The sequence below is a fragment of the Mugil cephalus genome, chromosome 6 (assembly GCF_022458985.1).
Source record: "Mugil cephalus isolate CIBA_MC_2020 chromosome 6, CIBA_Mcephalus_1.1, whole genome shotgun sequence".
Taxonomy (NCBI): domain Eukaryota; kingdom Metazoa; phylum Chordata; class Actinopteri; order Mugiliformes; family Mugilidae; genus Mugil; species Mugil cephalus.
The window spans coordinates 23,313,986-23,334,404 of record NC_061775.1 but is presented as its reverse complement, the minus strand read 5'-3'; the positions used below and the strand labels follow the sequence as shown (position 1 = coordinate 23,334,404).

Below are 20,419 nucleotides of genomic sequence, written 5' to 3'. Positions count from 1 at the left end.
GGTAAACTGGTCTATTTTACAACCGGATTTGTCTTTATGTCCCAATGGAGTGACCACAAGCAAATGCGTTGAGACAGAGAGGGTGACACACAGTATCAACTAACATGCCAGACATCCTTTACTGGCAAATAAGTTATTTTTCAGCTTCTCATTATGGAACATGTTTTTTTTTCTTTTTATTATGGAGTATAAGTTCAATTAGAAATAGTAATAATAACAAGCGGAATTTGTATTTTAAGATAACATAAGATAATAAAATCCTTTATTTCTAAGTGGGGAAATTTTCAGTGTTGCATTAATAAGTTGTACATGTCAATCAAATTAAGTAAAAGTAGATAGATAGATAGATAGATAGATAGATAGATAGATAGATAGATAGATAGATAGATAGATAGATAGATAGATAGATAGATAGATAGATAGATAGATAGATAGATAGATAGATAGATAGATAGAATCACAATCCTAAAAGACAGATATGCCAGAATTATTTCTTAGATATTTATTTTCAGTTCTATATTCAATCTTTATTCTATATTTAATGTAAAACAGATCGTCACGGTTACGATCTCGGAACCAGTGAATGTTTGACTGTTGTTTTGACGAGGAAACTTTAACGGTGCGCAGTGGGCGGGGCTTACTTTTGATTGACAGGCGCTGGACCAATGGCAGACCAGGATGGGCCGGTGTTATGGAAACCATTAACCAATCGTAATCAGCAGGGGGAACAGAAACAGTCTCACCGTGGGGAAAGTTAAATCTACGAGAGGGAAGAGTTCATTAAAATAAGCTTCAACAGGATTTAATTCTTTAGTCTCAAATGACGGACTGTTATTATTTACCAGCGAACACTGCGTTAACATGTCATAACGAGTTTAGGTGACGGGAAGAGGAAGATAATGTTAGTCCATCAATGTCATTCTCTGTGCAGAAGAAGCAAATAAAAGAAAATATCAGTGTGTTAATATGCTGCCACTGTCTTCTGTTTATCGTGGGCTGTGGAGAACCGCTGTCTACACGCTTAGGACAAGGTTTGTTTTGCTATTTCACAAAACCCCACGTGTGTTTTTGTACACATGTGGTACATGCACAAGGAGAATGAAATCGCGCTATTAAAATTGATTTTAAAATGCTTAATACGTCCAGTCAATGCATCAAAAAGCATTTAAATGTTATTAGATTATTAAGGAATTAATGCAGTCGTTGGCAAAAGGAAATCAGTTCCTGCTTTCTTCAGTAATTTACTTATTTTCTTGTTAGTTGAAATGAAAAAAACACAAAATAAATAAAAAATTACATGGTTTTCTTTATGGTCTAACATGTGTAATATAGTTTTATATTTGTTTATGCAGTTTATTAGAGTGCAATTTAATTTGAATACTTTTTTTCCATCACAATGCTCCAGAAAGTACAAGTTTAATGCTACGAAGAACAAATCTTTATCAAAAAAAGCAACATTTTAAACTATATGTAGTCTAACTAGTGTAATATAATAACACCTATATTATTATATAAGTTAAATATCTTTCATATCTGCATTAAAATTGAATTATTTCAGGTGTGTGTACTTGAACTATCATTAATTACTGGGGCTGTCTGGCTTGGAAATGCGCGCAGGCAGATGTGTTGCTTCTGTTTACTCTGATCTTTTTCTAGTTGTTGTGTTATAAATACATTTTTTTGAGATATATATATAGTTTCTATGTAATGATGCTTTTATCTATCTGAATAATCAAAGGTTACCGTTTGCTTCTCCAGGAGAAATCCACCCTGCAGACTCCTGACATCCTGCAATGGACCCAGACTGGCCGACGCCGACACCATCTTTGCGTTGTCGTCAGGTCATGGCAGGTGTGGCGTGGCCGTGGTACGAGTCAGTGGTCCAGCCTCAGCTACGGCCCTGAAGCGCATGGCTGGGCTCACGCACGGCCTTCCCCCTCCACGAACGGCCCTGTTACGCAGCATCAGAGACCCTCAGACCGAAGAAGTGCTGGACCGTGGGCTCGTCCTGTGGTTCCCAGGTGCGTCCATCTGGGAAACACACATATTTTATTTGACATCATTGAGGTCGTGGCTTATTTAAAATAAAAGTAACCGAAACTCACATGACCCAGTAGTCACCTGCAAATAGAGGATGTTGTTCAGATTAACCTGGGTGGTATTCAGCCTCATATATGATTATATTAGTTATAACCCAATTTAACCTGAACAACATACTCTAATTGCAGGCGAGTACTGGGTCATGTTTGGGTCTTCCAAGAAGTCTCATGCAAGCCTAGTTGTCTTTCTTTTCGCCCGGTTTTAGTTGCCTTATTTTATTTAGGATTTATCTACAGACACATACAGGCATAAAAAATACAATACAAACTTTAAAATATGCATAATAAATTAAAAGAGAGTACTTTTTTTTTCTTTAGGAGTTGAGTTTAAACCATTTCTCAAACAGTGTTACATAAGCAGTGCAACCAAACTGGTTTGGTTGGTAAATATTGATTTTTAAATCCCATCTTTCATGTTCAAAATGGTTTTAGCATTTTTTGGCTTGTGGCTATTTGAGCAACTCACACACGAGGGTGGATCTGGTGTAGCAAATATCTCAACTTCTATCTGTGTAATCCAAATTTAATTAAGTTTTTCCTAAAAAATGACTAAAGAACAGTCGTACATTTTGTCTTGTGTTTCTGTCACCAGGTCCTCATAGTTTCTCGGGTGAAGACAGCGTTGAGTTCCACATCCATGGCGGCCCTGCCGTCATTACCGCCGTCCTACAAGCCCTGGGTAACACACAGACTTCACGATGAGCCCGATACAATATTAAACATCTTGATATAATGCAGTGAGACAAACAAACCAACAAACATCACACATCATGTGTGGCGCCGTCACTTCGATGGTGTCTCGCGGTGTCTCCATGGCCTCAGCCTCCAAAGCTCTAAGCCTCACAAATATTCTCAACACGTGGCCATCCATCACTGTGACCTAAAAGAGAGAACTGACACATGCATTCCTACTTCTAGGATGCTTATAATATTCACATTGACAGGCATGACTGACGAGGAATGTTTTTTTTACTGCAGTTCTCCTATTGGCCACTTAGAGGGCACTATTGTATAAAGAAGTAATGTTAATGAAATCTTGCCACCAGTTAATGTACGTTTAAGTTCATACATTACTCATCACAAATAGTTAAATAACATTACATTTCAATGCTCTACGAATTATATTTAAATGATTATTATATTTTGAAACCAAAAGAAAGACAGTCCGTGTTATTTGCGTCATAACCTGTTGGCAGCTGCGTGTAAAATACATCTAGTTAAGAGATCATGACCCCCATTTGCCAAATGGTTTTGTGCTCACTATTGTCTCGACCTGATGAGATGTGACAAATGGTTAAGAAAACAATGAACGCATAACCTCTTTAACCTGCAGCCCTGCCTGTTTTCACTCCAGCTGAACCCCAAGTGACACTTGCGTTTGATCCTTCTCTGTTGCGGATGTGTGTGCGTAATGTGTGCCTATATAATGGCTCATACATTTCTTCATGTTTGTGTTTGTGTTTGTGTGCGTGTGTTTTTGCAGGAAGCGTGCCTGGCATGAGGCCGGCTGAAGCTGGGGAGTTCACGCGGAGGGCCTTTCAGGCGGGGAAACTGGGTCTAACAGAGGCAAGTCATAAAGAACGTGTTAATCACAATGAAACACATCTGTGAAGTTTATTTTACATGGTTTATGATATGAGAGGGAATTATATGCTATGTATGCATGAAATATGGACAGTGAGAATTAACATATTTTGCCCTTTGGCATATATTTCCTCTGGTTGGCAAAGTCTCATGCATAAATTCAAAGTCTCTGTATCAAATTGGTTTAAAATAAGCAGCTTTCAACATTATAATAAAGACCATATAACAGTATATCATGTTCCGTAAACTGAATATTTATGAATAGGCACAAATAAAGTGTTTCCTCAATAACATTTCTATAAAAAATTATCAACCCAACTCTCATAATTCACACAAATTAAGATCAAATGAACCCTCCTGAGTAGACAAAAATAATTTCTCATAGCAATGCATGTGATTATGAGATAAAATAAATTTTATTGTTGCAGAAAGTAATTAGTCTTGGATGTCCTAGTTGCAGAACCAGCGACATAAAGACGCAGCAGCAGTTTACACTTTACCCCAAGCGTCGACTATTAATAAATCAATTCACCGTCTTAATGAGGGGCAAGGTTATAATAATTCCATTAGTCAGAATTTAAATATTTGCGCAAGATACTGCCTGTATAAATTCAGATATGTAAACATGAAATGTAGTTATCATATCTAGTGTAATTCCTCTTTAAGGTGGAGGGGCTCGGGGATCTGATCCACGCAGAGACAGAGGCTCAACGGAGACAAGCTCTTCGACAGATGTCAGGAGAACTGGGACGCCTCTATCAGGACTGGAGCTACAGGCTGAAACGGGTACGACTTTACCAATAGTAGAGAGACAGGTGGTGTATATACACTCACTGGCCACTTTATTAGGTACACCTTGCTAGTAAAAGGTTGGACCCGCTTTTGCCTTCAGAACTGCCTTAATTCTTGGTGTCATACTTTGAACAAGGGGTAGGAAACTTTACTCGCAGATTTTGGTCCATATTGACATGATAGCATCACACAGTTGCTGCAGATTTGTCGGCTGCACATCTACGATGAGAATCTCTTGTTTCACCACATCCCAAAGGTTCCTCTATTGGATTAAGATCTGGTGACTGTGGAGGCCATTGGAGTACAGTGAACTCATTGTCATGTTCAAGAAACCAGCTTGAGATGATATGAGCTTTGTGACATGGTGCATTATCCTGCTGGAAGTAGCCGTCAGAAGATGGTCCACTGTGGTCATAAAGGGATGGACATGGTCAGCAACAATACTCAGGTAGACTGTGGCATTTAAACCGTGCTCAGTTTGTACTAAGGGGCCCAAAGTGTGACAAGAAAATATCCCCCACACCATTACACCACCACCACCAGCCTGAACCGTTGATACAAGGCAGGATGGAGCCATGCTTTCATTTTGTTTACGCCAAATTCCGACCCTGACATCTGAATGTCACAGCTGAAATCATCACTTATCAGACCAGGCAACGTTTTTCCAATCTTCTATTGTCCAGTGTTGGTGAGTCTGTGTGAACTGTAGTCTCAGTTTCCTGTTCTTAGCTGACAGGAGTGGCCCCCGGTGTGGTCTTCTGCTGCTGTAGCCCATCTTCTCCAGGGTTGGACGTGTTGTGCGTTCAGAGATGGTATTCTACATTCCTTGGTTGGAACCAGTGGTTATTTGAGTTACTGTTGCCTTTCTGTCATCTCCAATCAGTCTGCCCAATCTCCTCTGACCTCTCGCATGAACAAGGCGTTTTCATCTACACAGCTGCTGCTCTTTAGCTATTTATGTTAACAAGCAATCGCACAGGTGTACCTAATAAAGTGGCAAGTAAGTAAGTTTATCAGGGCTGGAGCTCTGAGGTTGAAGTATGTGTTGCAGGAATGTTAGATTATTTCTGTCCAGGCTCAGGCCAGATCTTAGTCTTTCTTACTTCCAGTTAAAAAGTAAGAAAGTCTTTTTTCTCTGCAGTAAAATCTCTTAACCCTCGGACGTCATTAGGGACATTTGGCCATCATTTTGGCTGTTATTTTTTTGTAACAAAGTCTCTCTCTACACACAGTTTTAAATTCAGAATACCTTAGTTTTAGATTTTAAATAACTAATCTTTTGCGTTTTTTCTTACCCTAAATACAACAGTGACATTAAGTAATCAAGCTGACTTTCTATCGTTTAAATTCCTCAAAATCCTTTAAGTTTTGTAAAGTGCCGAAGTGGTTAAAAAGATTTATGCAGAAACAGCAAAAAAATTATGAATCAGTCAGGTTTTATAGCAGTTTTTTGAAAGTGGACATTTTTATCCTCAAGAGTGTAGTAAATTAATCTGCTTAGTTCACTTTCACAATTGTCTAAATTCTACACAGAAAGCAAGGATATGAGAAACCGGCTTGTTCCACACCTGGAATCCCACTTGATTTGCTCTGTTCTTCAACGTGACTCGATGTTGATTGCTCTAAGATCCGGTGGGGACTCAGAAACAACGACACGTGGTCTTTGAGGTGTCCGACTAACGGGCTTCCATAAACAATGTTCCATTTAATTTGAGGAGTTAACTTGACAGCAGAAACGAGCTGAATTCCTGGAGTTGTCCCTGAAGAGGCTTTGGAAAGAACCTGTCTGTACTGTGTTGTAGGTCACTGGTCAGAAGTTTCACACCCAAACAATGCTTTTGTTATTTTGCAATGTCCACAGCTGCTCTTGAAACACACTGTTGATGGGTTAACTTATGGGAATCCGAGGCTTCCTGTTTTTCCTGTTGCTGCAGTATGTGGAGGTCCAGTTCAGTTTCATAATACAAATCGGGTACATTTGTACATGTAGATATTTGTTGGAGAAAAAAACAGGATTTCATTTCCATCTTAAATCTCTTTGGATATTTAGTGAATTAATAACACGTGACTTGAATTGAGGTCTTTGCAATAAAAATATAAACAACAAAAATAATACGATTAGCTCATGACTAGCTCACTAACCTAATCAACTGGTATACAAATTGGACAAAATACTACTACTGTTACCAATGCTGCTGGGAAACTCATGTAAATACACATGATGGTCCATAACATTATGACCACTGACAGGAGAATGAAATAACAATGACCATCTTGTGACAATTCAGTGTTCTGCTGGGAAACTTTTTCTACTTGGCATTCATTCATGTGGGTGTTACTTAGACATGTAGCACCTACCTAGACCAGACGAGGTACCCCCACCCCATAGTAACGACATTTCTTCATGGGTAGCTCACACACAAAAACGCTTTAGGAACAACTAAAAACAAAATAGAAAAAAGAAACATAAGAACATCACAAGGTGTCGACATGGCTTCCAAATGCATTAGATCCCAAACTGATCAAGTATCTTTGGGATTACCCACATAGACCCCTCCCCTCAACCCATAGGACCCAAAGGCCACCCGCTAACAACCTTGTGTTACCAGACACCACAGGACACCCTCAGAAAGCCCATGTATGGGCTTGTTGGTAAGCAGTTACAGCAGCTTAATGTTTTTCAACTGAATTGTGTTGAATGGAATACGGACGAATTACAAAAAGCACGTCAGAAATATGCCTGGGAACGACATTAACATAATCTGTGCAGGAGTATTGTTCTTCTTATCTGATATGTATCCTGTATACTGTAGGTGTCAGGATGTTGACTCAATCGTAAAGCCGTAGAAAATTTGGAAACAGGGATGAATCAGTGCAACTGTAAATTCACTTTAGGGGTTCATGACCTTTCTTTAAAATGTCCCAAGCAGCTCGTAGCTTTAAGTACAATTATTTTAGTAAGAAAAACATGACACCTGGTTTTCCTGCAACAGATGTCGTTGGTCTTTTGTCTCATTTTCACCTTGTCCTAACAGAGGTTGGGTTTCTCTTTCGTATGTTGAGGAAGCAGTTCTCACCAGCAGGTCAATGATCGCACATGAACACTTCAGCCCAGTGGATACGAGCCAAATGCTGAACGACTCTGTAGCGATGGTCTTTCTATACTTTGGCTCCAGAGCTGACTAACCGGTCCAAGTATACTCCCTTGGGAAACATTGTTAAACTCCTCGTCGATTAACTTCTTACGATTGTTCCTGGAAACACATTTCTGAGAACACATTTAATCAGAAGTATACCTTCTTTATGATCGCAGGGGCCAAGACCTCATTTGGTACCCAAACAATGCTGCTTTTTTAACCAATGTCTTCCGACGCCTGTGAGTGGATTAAAGTATGGGGATCCGATGCTTCCTGTTTTTGTGCAGCCATACTACTATTGTGTTTATGTTCCACAATGCCATTCAGGATATTTATCAGTGTTTTGGTGGAAATGTCCCCACAGTCTGTAGTCAAAAACAGAAAGACTAGTTACGTTGGTGCAAGTTTACTTGGAATTCATGTGATTTGAGATTAGGAAGGGAAGGAATGTAAAGTAGTAATTTTATCTGTGACCATAACAGAAAAGATGAACTTGAATACGATCTGAAACAATGGCTCGTTTAAGATTCTTAAATATGAAAAAGTGAGTCAAATCTCACATCGTAAAAATCTTAGCATTTCATTTGAATAATTTGCATTTTGAAAATATTCTCATTTGTCTTATACACTACCCAACCACCACATGAGTTATTCTGTCCTGGCCGACTGACAGCCAATAAAATGACAGTAGATTGGTCTGAGGTTGCTTTAATGAATCTTCTCAATTATTGTTATTATTATTATTTATTTAATTTTTTTGTAAAACTGCAATACAAATGAAACACAACATGTTACAGCACAGATACATAAAGATATCATTACATTCCAGTAAACACAAAACGTGATCGCACAAATGCAACCACAGGAAGGTATTCATAATATAATTAAATGTAAATTTAACCTATACAACACAAATGCACCTCAACAAGTAACAAAATTAGCCATAGCATCTTAACCAGCCTCATGCTAACAGTTAGCTTTGCGATTAACATTAGCATAGTTTTGTAACTTAAAATAGATGCCTCAAACGCCACCTTGAAGCCCACAGTGCCATGAAACAACTAAAATAACCCAAGTGTGTCTATACTTACAGTTAGTTCCACTCCAAGACTCAAACAACAAACTTTGTAGTCTGAGTTTATGCCTGAACACTGGAAGGACCTGGTAAATAAAGCTGCAGTAATTCAAAACCACCACCAGGGGGAAAAACTTAACTTTTGTTTTTCTCAGAACATGAGTGAATCTGTACGTTGGCCATGATGGAAGCTGTTGCCTGAGCGAGACTTATTGTTCATTAGTCTCCTTGGCCATGTTGCTCACATTTATGATGTTGGTTAAGTTTTATTTTAGATGCTTGTTTTATCTTCTACGCTTCTCTCTCCTCTGTTTTGTGCGTATCACAGTGTCTGGCCCACGTTGAAGCCTTCATAGACTTCAGTGAGGATGAGCTCATTGAAGATGGCGTCTTAAACCAAGGTGTGTATGCATTTTGACCTCTGTGCTGCATAACAACAACAACAACAGCAACGACAGGGCAGTCGTCCCTTGAGCTTTAGTGGAAGGTGAGTGGATTGGGGGGGCTCTGTTTCTCTCTAAATGGAGAGGATTCGACTTGGTTTTCCTGTTTGCATGTTCGACTGGTCAGTTTGCCTCATTGTAGAGAGAATCCATAGGCTTCAAACTACTCAAGAGGCAATTTCCTTAGGAAGTGTGGAGAGACGGCCAGAGGGACAGTAGAGGCATTCGTCTTCATTTCAAAGGCAACGTGTCCTGTCAGTCACAGGAATAGTTCTGTTAGCGTGTGTGTTTGTGTGTTTTTGTACAACCATCTTTCTGAGGACTGGTTCAGAGTGAGGACATTTTTCGCAAAGTGAGGACGTTTTGGCCGGTTCACACTTCTACACAAGGCTGTTTGAGGGTTAAGACATATTGCTAAGGTAAAGGTTACAATTACGTTATGGTTAGGGTTAATGTAAGGTCAGTGAATGTCCTCACAAAGATAGCCATACAAAAAGGTGTGTGTGTGTTTGTCCTCGTAGAGCTATCTTTCTGAGAACCGCTTTGGGCTTTACACCATCGGAGTGAGGATATTTATGTAAAGCGAGGACATTTTGGCCGGTCCTCCCTTCTTTGCAAGGATGTTTGATGGTTAAGCCTCGGTTTTAGGGAAAAGTTTACAGCGAAGTTTATAATTAAGCATTTGAGATGGTTAGAATCGAGCTTTGTTCAAAATTTGACTTTCTGACTATAGTCCTTGTCCCAGTTTACATGCAGCAGAGAAAATCGAATAACTGACGGGAACATGTCCTCCTCCTCCACACTAGGTGGCGATATGTGTCTTTTCAGCAGGTTATTACCATCTTAATACGGCCCAATTTCCAGTTGATCTATTATGTCATATAAAAAACAAGAGTTGTTCATGTGGCATTTCAAACAACAGTACTTTTTTTTTGATTTCGTACGTAATGTGCGCGCTATTTCTGCTGAAGATAAGATGCGCATTATCCCTCAGATGGTTCTTCCATGTTTTTGTTCTATGTTTTTGTTCTATGTTTTTGTTCTGTGGTCACACGCCAGTGCAGCGGTTGTGGAGCATGCACACAAGCATTATCCTGTTTGTTGTCCGATTAAGTGTATACATGCCGGAGAAAAACTAATTCCAATGGCGTTTTTAATTAGCGGAGTAACGTGTTTACATGCACTTAAATTCTTCAGTTAGAGCCTGATTAAGGCAATAATTTTTTTTTTTTTTTCACGTGCATGTAACTGTACTGAATGAATGGCCTCGCATACCCATGTGTGTGTGTGTGAGACTGTGAGTGAATGAGGACATTTGTGCAGAGCGAGGATATTTTTGGCCTGTCCTCACTTCTGCACAAGGCTGTTTGAGGGTTAAGACTCGGTTTTAAAATAAAGCTTACAATTAGGTTGTGATTAGGGTGAAGGTAAGGGGCCTGGGAAAGCATTATGTCAGTAAAACATTTGTGTGTGTTCTTGTATAGCTACAGTATCTTTCTGAGGACCGCTCTGAGGAGCTTTACACCATCCGAGTGAGGACGTTTGTGCAAAGTGAGGACATTCTGGTTGGTCCTCACTTCTTTGCAAGGATGTTTGATAGTTAAGACTCTGTTTTAGGGAAAAGGTTAAAATTAGGTTTATGATTAAGCATTTGATATTTAGGGTTAGGGTGAGGGGCTAGGGAAGCCATTATGTCAATGAATGGCCTCATATAGGTAGCCCTACAAACGTGTAATGGTTGTGTGTGTGTGAACAAGGACATTTATGGAAAGTGAGGACATTCTGGTTGGTCCTGATTTCTTAACAAGGCTGTTTTAGTGGAAAGGTTCAGGTTATGGTTAGGATTAGGGTTAGGTACTTAGCTGGGAGGGTCAGAGTGAAGGCATTAGGTAAATGAATGTTCTCACAGAGATAGCTATCCAAACATGTGTGTGTGTGTAAGTGTGTGTGTGTGTGTGACATCCCCCCTGAGACTGTCGCCTGCTGTCTGGCACTGCCCAAGCTCCTCAGATGTTGTTAAGTTTCAACACAATAAAGCCTGGGAACCGTTTGTTTTGGTGGCAGGGAATGTCGGCTCACCCCTCAGTCAATTATAGACTCGCCTCCAAAAATAGCGAATGTGGCAAAATACTTTCCACTTGCACCTGCAAAAATACGGAAAGTTAAATCTGAAGGTTTCTTAATCTTTATCGCTTGTCAACGAGCTGAATGGACTAACGCGTGAGTCAGTTCCCAAAAAGTTGTTTGCGTCAAGAAAAATTATCTACTGCTGACGCTTCGCATTGTCAAAATAATTTTTCTGCTTTCGTCACGTGCGGAAAGAGACGCATCCATGACCCATTTTTCATCCAGACAAACGGTGTCAGACACCGGAGGACGGGCGCTTTTCCTTCAAAGGACAGAAAATTATTTTGACAATGCCTTGAAAGTGAAGTTAAACACAAGACCTTGACCGCATCCTGTTGCCTCCGTCGTCTTTCACCGTCCGTCCTCCCCCCGCAGTGGACGGGTCAGTGAGGGATCTGCAAGCAGAGATGGAGCGCCACCTAAAGGACGAGAGGAGAGGCGAGCGGCTTCGCAGCGGAGTCCAGGTTGTCATCGCGGGAGCAACCAATGCTGGGAAAAGCAGCCTCCTAAACACACTGTGTAAGAAAAACCAACACTCACCCAAATACACGATGAAGGGATTAAAATGTGCTCACTATCTTGTAAATACAGGCCGTTGCCGTTGATTCATGACGCTGTCAACTGTTTGTAGGCAGCATCCGTCAAAACATAAGTGGCGTGGATTTGGAATTTAGTGGAATGTGTTTAGCGATTCATTAAAATGCAAATACCATGCTCCTTGGATGGAAATACAAAATATGTTTCCTTAAATGTTGTCTTGAATGACAGAAAGCGCCAAACGCTAGGCTACATAAGGGCGTGGCTTTAACTGCTGTTTCCAAAGTTTTTACAATTTAACTCGACCAAGCATCTACATTTAAAACACTTTAATCTGTTCTTTATTATTTCATTGTTCCAGGTGTCTGTGGAGTCACAAATTGCAATTAAGGAACTGCTAATGAAGACATATGTCAGTAAATATAAATAAATAGTTAGCGCTAGTCCTGTACAAACTAATGAATCTGTGTCGTCGTTGTAAGGTTATGTTTATTTGGGTTATTGTTTCCTGAAGTCATTTAGACTCGCTTTATATAAACTTTCCCGACTAGAAGCCTGGAAGGGTCTCATCAGAGCTTCCTATCGGAATAATAAGAGTATTTTTCAAACTTCAGATAAAATCTTGTTATTCTTTCCTGTTCTGATTAGTCTTCCTCATGGTCGGGGCTCAACCCTAAACAACATACTAATAATGAGCAGACAGCGTTATTTCTAGACGATTACTGAGGCGGATAGATGCGATACAGCTGATGTGTTTTGCTTCATGCTGTGCTATTGGGTTATTACAGAACAATCTCTCCTAATATTCAAATAACATCATCCTTAAAAAAAAAAAAAAAAAACATTTGGCTCAACAAAGAAAATCAACAATTTACATTAGTCACTACCAGTCAAAAGTTTGGACACACCTTCTCATTAAATTCAATGAGATGTTTTTTTACGATATGTATCACGATACATTATTGCGATATTTTGCTATTGCGATATATTGCAATATCTTCATATTTGGACATAGTTCACTGAGAAATTTTAAATGCAACTTAAAATACAAGTTGTAATCATGTACATGATATATATATATATATATATATACATATATACATTTGATAATTCATTGGACAAATTGGGTCAAAAACTATATGAATCCAAATGATCCATTCCCAACTTGAACAGAAAAGGTGGTAGTTGAGGTGCCGAAGTTGCTCTTTTTCTTTCAAGAAGAAAGAGTATCATGATATATTGCCATATCAATATTTTTTCCACTCCATACATTTCAGCATGTTTTATAGAATATAATATTACATAATTCAGACTATGAATGATAGGTGTAAAATTAGAAAGTCTGGAGTGTGCTACTGAAGTAAATACTGTATGTCTGACTCAGAATACCAGGAAAAAAGTAAATGGCCCCGTGCATATATACATTTATCAGCATGCCACTTGTATAAATTAATTTTTGTATTAAGTTTTCTTATTAAGTGTTTAAAATTGCAAAATAGATATGATTTTAATAGATATATACTAGTTTGCATAAAAGTGACAACACTGACAGGAACATGTTACGGGAGCCAAATAATACAAAATCTCAAAATTGGCAATTGAATAAGATTTTTCTTTTTCTCGTACTATTAAAAAAAAATCATTTGATCAGATTACATTTGATTTTGCAGAATACAATAAAAGTCCTGCCCAAAGAAGTTGATACATACTAGTTTAGTCTCTGTTTCCAACATGTCTTTGTACATTTACACCATTTTTTGGTTGTAAATACTCACATGTGTATTATTCCATGGTTGAAATCTGTTCCTAACAGATGCACAAAGAACAAGCAATATTTTGATGTGAAACTACATTTTCAAGATTTATGTCTTCACTAGGAATGAATTTCCTTTAGAGTAAATATGTGGAAAAGTCAGGAAGTTTTCAGAGACAGAGTGTCAGCCTTATACTTTAACCGTTTTTCAAATCCAGGCCAGAGACCCGCAGCTATCGTGTCTCCGATTGCTGGGACCACCAGAGACGTGGTGGAGACGGCACTGGACATCGGCGGCTTCCCCGTCCTCCTGAGCGACACGGCCGGCCTCAGAGACAGCTCGGACCTGGTGGAGAGAGAGGGGGTTCGCCGTGCTCGGGAAAGGTACATAAAAAAAAAAATTAAAAAATGCAATTCGGCGTTCACGAAGCATCTTGAAAAATGAAGACTGATGTTTGACGTCAGGAGAACTGGATAAAAGTACACGACATTAACATATGTAGGTCACTGCTTTGCTGCTTCAGCGATTGTTCACATGTGAATGATTTAACAGAACAAATCAGCCTGTGAAGTGAACTCCTGGAAACAAAGAAAGGAAGAAATAAGTCATTCTTCCCCCCCTCAACAGAAATGCTATATTTTCTTGTAATGTCTGTGTTACCTCCCGAGTTTACATTATTGCTGAGCACAGTTATAAATACACGGGACAAACAGTGGCAGGAGGTTGCATAATGAAGAGCCACTTTTCCTTCATTAAGAGGTTTTTCACGTGCTACGAAGAGATGCCGTTCACTGACAGCTGCATCCACTGTTTACGCCGAGGAAGAATAGCCATACTTGTAGCTCTGCTTTATAATATACAAACAGACAGAAGAATGGGAACTGGCTCATGATCACTATTAAATCAACTATTATAGACTATTGTACGTACAGTGACGTGCTTTATCACGTGTTCACTGACTGACGGCCAAGTTTACAATCTAATTATAGTGGAAAACGGTGGAAAAAATACCAATATTTATGTGAATTTTAGTCTTTAAATACACCGATCAGCCACAACATTAAAACCATTGACAGAAGTGAATAACATTGACCATTTTGTGACAATTCAGTGTTCTGCTGGGAAACTTGTGGACCTGGCACTCATTCATGTGGATGTTACTTACACATGTAGCACCCACATAGACCAGACCAGGCACCCCCACCCCATAGCAATGACACAGACACACACATACACAAACGCTTTAGGAACAACTAAATAAAAAACATGAAGAACTCCAAACTCAAAATATCTGTGGGATGATCCACAGAGGCCCCTCCCCCTCAACCCATAGGACCTAAAGACCCCCCCCACTAACGTCACTGTCATTGCTAGACACTGCAGGACCCCCTCAGAAGGCCCATGTCCATTCTGACAAGTCACAACTGTTTTTCGCGGCGCATGGGAAACCCACACAATATTAGGAAGGAGGTCATAATGTTACGCCGGATCGGTTGCATGCTGCTAACAGCTGACTGACAGAACTGAAGTACATTGTGATATATTTGTATAAAATATGACAATTTTTTTATAACAAAACAAGATAAATGTTGATGAGTGTTTCCCAAAGTACTTGGCAGGAGGAAAACATCCGACACAACAATTAGATATGAAGACACTTCGCTGAACGCAACACTGAACAAAAGCAAAATGATTTAGGGGGACGTGGCCTCAAAAAAAAGATTTGTGCGGTGAATCATATTGTTTATACTGTTTCATGGTGATTAATAGAAGACTCTGGCGAAGAACACAAACAGATTTTCCAGTGCAAATATTCTCTCGCTCCTTTACCGAGTTATTCGGGTGACCTGGTGGCTATAGGAAGGGAGGGCGGTTTGTGTTCTATAGGAAGCTTTCTGTGCAGGGAGCAGCACAGAGGCTCGTGACCTGGGTCACTACAGGAAGGACATGGTAAGTACAAGCATCCGCTGTCGCTCCAGCAGCCGCTACCTCGCAGCGGGACGGATACAAGAAAGCAGTATTTCAAGTGGATACTATTTAGAGTAATGAATTGAATGGTGCACAATTAATAATAATGAATGAACTGAGCCACACAGCGTGCTTCCTTTGTGAAACAAAAAACAACACAGCCGAGTGTGATTTGTTGCTTATCTTATCAGTAGGATGTCCCTGATGGTTGATGGATTGTCTGATATGTCCGACTGCTATCTTTTGTCCAGGGTGGAGCAGGCTGATCTGACTCTGGTGGTTGTTGACTCCACTCATCTCCCCTCTGATGCACAACAGGCTGCAGCCTTCCTCCGGGAACACCTGAGGAGTGTGCTGCCGTCCCAGGATCAGCCTGAGAAAGGTGTGAAATCAGCTTCAGCTGCACTGTCAGTGAATTGCGTTTTAAAGGCACTTCAGGGACGATAAACAAAAATACTGACTTTTATTAGTCTGTCTCGGCGCCTGTAGATGTCAAAGAGAAGAAGTTTCACTGTGCAGCCGCTTTTAAAGAGGAATGAAAAATGCAACGTGTTGACAGCAGCAGTCACTTGCTCCACGTCAGAGATTACAGCTTGGGAAGTGACATTCGTCAAATGAAATCTCAGCGCCTTTCTCTGCCTTTCTGCAGGCAGGTGCCTCCTGGTGCTGAATAAGTCCGACCTGCTGCCTGAGGAACAGAGACAGAAGCTGGACAGTGAGCTGAGAGGGGTCTCTGGACTTGCTCCCCTCTGCCTGATCTCCTGTCAGACCAGTGAAGGACTGGAGGACTTCCTCACAGTGCTGCACGCCACTGTCAAGACTCTGTGAGTTGCTATAAATTATCACGTCACTGCTGCTGTTACCGTAAGTTACAGAAAGTCTCAGTAAGTTGTTTGACTGGAGGGCACATGGTGCATCAGCACAAACCCAAATCACAGCATAGATGCTATGACCTATTTGCACCCACAACATTTCACACTACTTATTCTACTAATGCTGTGCCCCTCTGATAGAAACTCTTTAGGAAGTTAGGTGAGGCAGTATAAAGTAGGGCTGAGCGGTATAACGGTTCATACTGAATATCGGTATTTTGTGCCAAATAAAAGGCGCCGTGTCGGTTGTTTGGGTTTTCTTTTGGGTGACCAGATGACCCTGACTTCTGGTGACCGTATCTGTCTCGGATGGGATGACCTGTCCCCCGGCTAAAGCTGTCCCCGATTTTAGCTTTTTATGACTGAGAAAAAAAATGTTGCACACAAACTACAACTATTACGGTAGCCGGTTGCGCTGCTATTAACATCACAGACATAGCCATTTAAATATGTTTAAAAATAAATAAATATGTCAGAATAAATGAAATCGTAATTATCCCTGCTTCTTCATTTTATCTTGGTAACGTTTAATTCTTTTTTTTTGTTTTATGTCCCAGCTGTAAATGTCCCCAGATTTCCACATCAGTGGCCAGTGCTAACACGCAGCCATTTATACCCGTTTTACTACTAGTGTGGGATTATTCTACAATATTTACTCATCACTACAGTAAAATAGTCCATCCTTAGTCAGTCTACTGCATTAATTCCTCTCTCAACCAATATAAAATGTTGTGAACAAAATAAAATACCATGATTTTTTGTCATACTGCCCAGCCCTAGAAAGAGTAACAACAAACTTTGTATTTTTGTATTTTGCAGACTTATTAGTTTTGGGTCTTCAAATTATTTTAATTTTCACCTTTCTGCTGATTTCAAATAGCACTATATGCTACTGACACCTGTGTGTGAACAGCATCTGCTACAATCTGAGCCTGTTTTAGGTTATTTAGGCTTCCAGAGCCTTTTGACCTGTTACAAATAATTACTCGTCTATTAAACCAATTACATTTTCCATTAAATGTAATTGGAAGGTAAAATCCTATTTACACTGCATAGCATGCACGAATTAGCTAAAGCTTTAAATAAAAAAAGAACAAAGTGCAGTTTTTCACATTGCAGATAGATTTCTTAAAGTCAGCTCAGCTCTGTCGGACTTCTCGTCCTGTTTCATGTTCTTTATGATTACTTACAGCATGAGGAAGTTTTTAGGGATGGGAAAAAATATCGATATGGCAATATATTTTTTCTTCCGATACAATATCAATTTTGACTGTCTTAATATCGATTTTAAAAGAAAAAAAGTAATGATTTGGGACGATCATGAACGACTTCCACACCTCACCCACACCACACCACTTTTTGCAATAAGTGTAATAAATTGGAAATGAATCATTTGGATTAATGTTGTTTTTTGACTGAATTTGTCCATTGAATCATCACTGTCATCTTATGTACATGTATTTAAAATTTATCAATGAACTATGTAGAATATTGCAATATATCGCATTATCATAATAATGCAATAATGTATTGTATCGTAACTCAAGTATCGTGATACGTATCGTATCGTGAAGTCTTTGCCAATACCTACCCACCCAGAAGTTTTAGTTAAAAGTGGTACTTGCTGTTTTAAAGATTTGTAGCCTTTCATTCTTTCATTCTTCATTCTTCATTCTTTGAAGTTTTTGGACCTAAGATGACTGAGAACCTCCACACACCTACCGATAAAAAGAACAAAATAATACATGTTTAATTGCTCTGGCTCATTTTGTACTCTTGACTTCCTCTCTAGGTGTGGCGACCCTCTGTCTGGCGCCCCCACCCTGACCCAGGCTCGCCATAGGGCCCACCTGCAGCAGTGCGTGGCGGCTCTGGCTCAGTATCAGCGGTACCGCGACACTGACCTCGCTCTGGCAGCAGAGGGTGTCCGGTTGGCTCTCACCAGCCTGGGCCGGATCACTGGACGGGTCGGGGCAGAGGAGATCCTGGATATCATCTTCAAAGACTTTTGCATTGGAAAATAGATAAGTAGGAACGAAAACATTTATTGCATGTAATATCGGGGCAGCTCAGAGAGGAAAGTTTTTGTCCCAGAGTAACAGTTAAAAACACGGGACAAAAAGGGGCACAGCCTCGGAGTAGTGCCAGGCTCAAGGCACATTCACAGCAGAAAGAATATAATTCATGTTCTTGGCTGCAGAATAACTCTGATCCCAAGACGAAGACATGTTTGTTTTTGTTGATGCTTTTTACAATACTGAAATAATTTTAGTATGATGACAGGTGCCTCAGAGGTCCAGTATACTGAACAAGTGTTGGGCAGTTCTTGAGTTAAAAAGAGCGTTGAAGGCCTTTCAAAGGTGAATATTGGCCTCTTGGGTCACGACTTAACAGCCGAGAGCGTTTAAAATAGAACCACCTGCAGACGTCTGCAAGGTCGGCCACAGAAAGCGTGGATGTTTACTTGTACCTCAGGAAAATGAATGATTTTGTTGTTATTTTGTTGGATGGTGGCCACTGGATCCATGCAGACACGCACTTGAACGTCACATTTATTTAATTTGCCAAAAATGAACGTTTGATTGTGAAAATGTGGAACCTGGAAAGGATGTCTAATGTGAAATAAAGGAGAATATTCTGCGTTTTGTGACAAATAAAGTTCAGCTCCTGCCGCAAACTAATGCACATACAGTATGTAAGTAAAGTCAGAGTGACCCCCTCCCTCCCTTCTGTGGGAAAGGGACGTATTTGGAGGCAATGTTCATTGTGCCCTTTGTTCGCCTGTCAATCTGGCCTTGATCAAATATTTATGTTTCCTTGTTGAACTCCTCACCCTTCTTCCCTAGTTGGTTTCTTCTTGCCCAGTCTCTGACGACATTCGCTTTGCTGTACGCCCGCGTTAACTTCTGCCTCTCTGTCTTTTTTGTCTCTCTCCTCTCCGGCTGTGAAGCCTGACCTTTCCTCTTTCCGCACTGCTCTGTCAGCCTTCTCGTCCTCTTTCATGTTCTCCGTGATTAATTACAGCGTGGGGAAGTTTAAGCCAAAAGTGGGACTTGCTGTCATGCAGATTAGTGGTAGTAAATTTGTCTTTGACGCACAACCTGTACTTGTTTCTATCATTCAGACTTTGCTGTTGAGTACAATCTGTGAAAATCAAACAAGTACAGGATTGATTTATATCTGTGTTTCGCCTGTGCTGATGTTTTAAAAAACATGATGTTGCTTAATCAGAAAAATCTAATTAACAAGCATGTGATGAGCAAACTGGATGGATTTTTGTTTTTCCCAAAAGGATGGATTGCATTGTGAAGAGCTGCATTAATTCAGGCTAAAATATACACTCACTGGCCACTTTATTAGGTACACCTTGCTAGTAAAAGGTTGGACCCCATTTTGCCTTCATAATTGCCTTAATTTTTCGTGTCATACTTTCAACAAGGTGCAGGAAACATTACTCACAGATTTTGGTCCATATTGACATGATAGCATCACACAGTGGCTGCACATCTACGATGAAAATCTCCCGTTTCACCACATCCCAAAGGTTCCTCTATTGTATTGAGATCTGGTGACTGTGGAGGCCATTGGAATACAGTGAACTCATCATCATGTTCCTTAAACCAGTTTGAGATGATATGAGCTTTGTGACATGGTGCATTATCCTGCTGGAAGTAGCCGTTAGAAGATGGTCCACTGTGGTCATAAAGGGATGGACATGGTCAGCAACAATACTCAGGTGATTGTGGCATTTAAACCATGCCAGTTTGTACTAAGGGGCCCAAAGTGTGACAAGAAAATATCCCCCACACCATCACACCACCACCACCAGCCTGAACCGTTGATACAAGGCAGGATGGATCCATGCTTTCATTTTGTTTACACCAAATTCTGACCCTGACATCTGAATGTAGCAGCTGAAATCGAGACTCGTCAGACCAGGCAACGTTTTTCCAGTCTTCTACTGTCCAGTGTTGGTGAGTCTGTGTGAACTGTAGTCTCAGTTTCCTGTTCTTAGCTGACAGGAGTGGCCC

The 20,419-nt window shown here is 40.1% G+C and overlaps 1 protein-coding gene and 1 long non-coding RNA gene across 2 annotated transcripts; one reads left to right on the top strand and one right to left on the bottom strand.

Moving 5' to 3' along the window:
• Positions 1-711: 711 nt before the first annotated feature.
• On the top strand, positions 712-19,488 carry gtpbp3 (GTP binding protein 3, mitochondrial). The gene is made up of 11 exons (XM_047586216.1): positions 712-1,031; positions 1,759-2,021; positions 2,692-2,778; positions 3,583-3,665; positions 4,350-4,469; positions 9,016-9,088; positions 11,633-11,776; positions 13,766-13,931; positions 15,768-15,898; positions 16,166-16,340; positions 18,181-19,488. The coding sequence occupies exons 1-11, from the start codon at positions 967-969 to the stop codon at positions 18,410-18,412; spliced, it is 1,539 nt and encodes a 512-aa protein (XP_047442172.1). The 5' UTR covers positions 712-966; the 3' UTR covers positions 18,413-19,488.
• On the bottom strand, positions 5,906-8,786 carry LOC125008871. The gene is made up of 3 exons (XR_007112921.1): positions 8,704-8,786; positions 7,451-7,977; positions 5,906-6,915 (listed from the first exon to the last, which is right to left on the bottom strand). It is a non-coding gene; the product is annotated as an uncharacterized LOC125008871 (long non-coding RNA).
• Positions 19,489-20,419: the final 931 nt, after the last annotated feature.

Excerpts from the sequence above, each read along its gene's own strand:
- gtpbp3 (XM_047586216.1), top strand. The coding sequence starts at position 967 with ATGCTGCCACTGTCTTCTGTTTATCGTGGGCTGTGGAGAACCGCTGTC. Across the intron at positions 3,666-4,349 it reads GGAAACTGGGTCTAACAGAG|GTGGAGGGGCTCGGGGATCT; the intron begins GCAAGTCATAAA and ends TTCCTCTTTAAG. Across the intron at positions 9,089-11,632 it reads AGATGGCGTCTTAAACCAAG|TGGACGGGTCAGTGAGGGAT; the intron begins GTGTGTATGCAT and ends CTCCCCCCGCAG.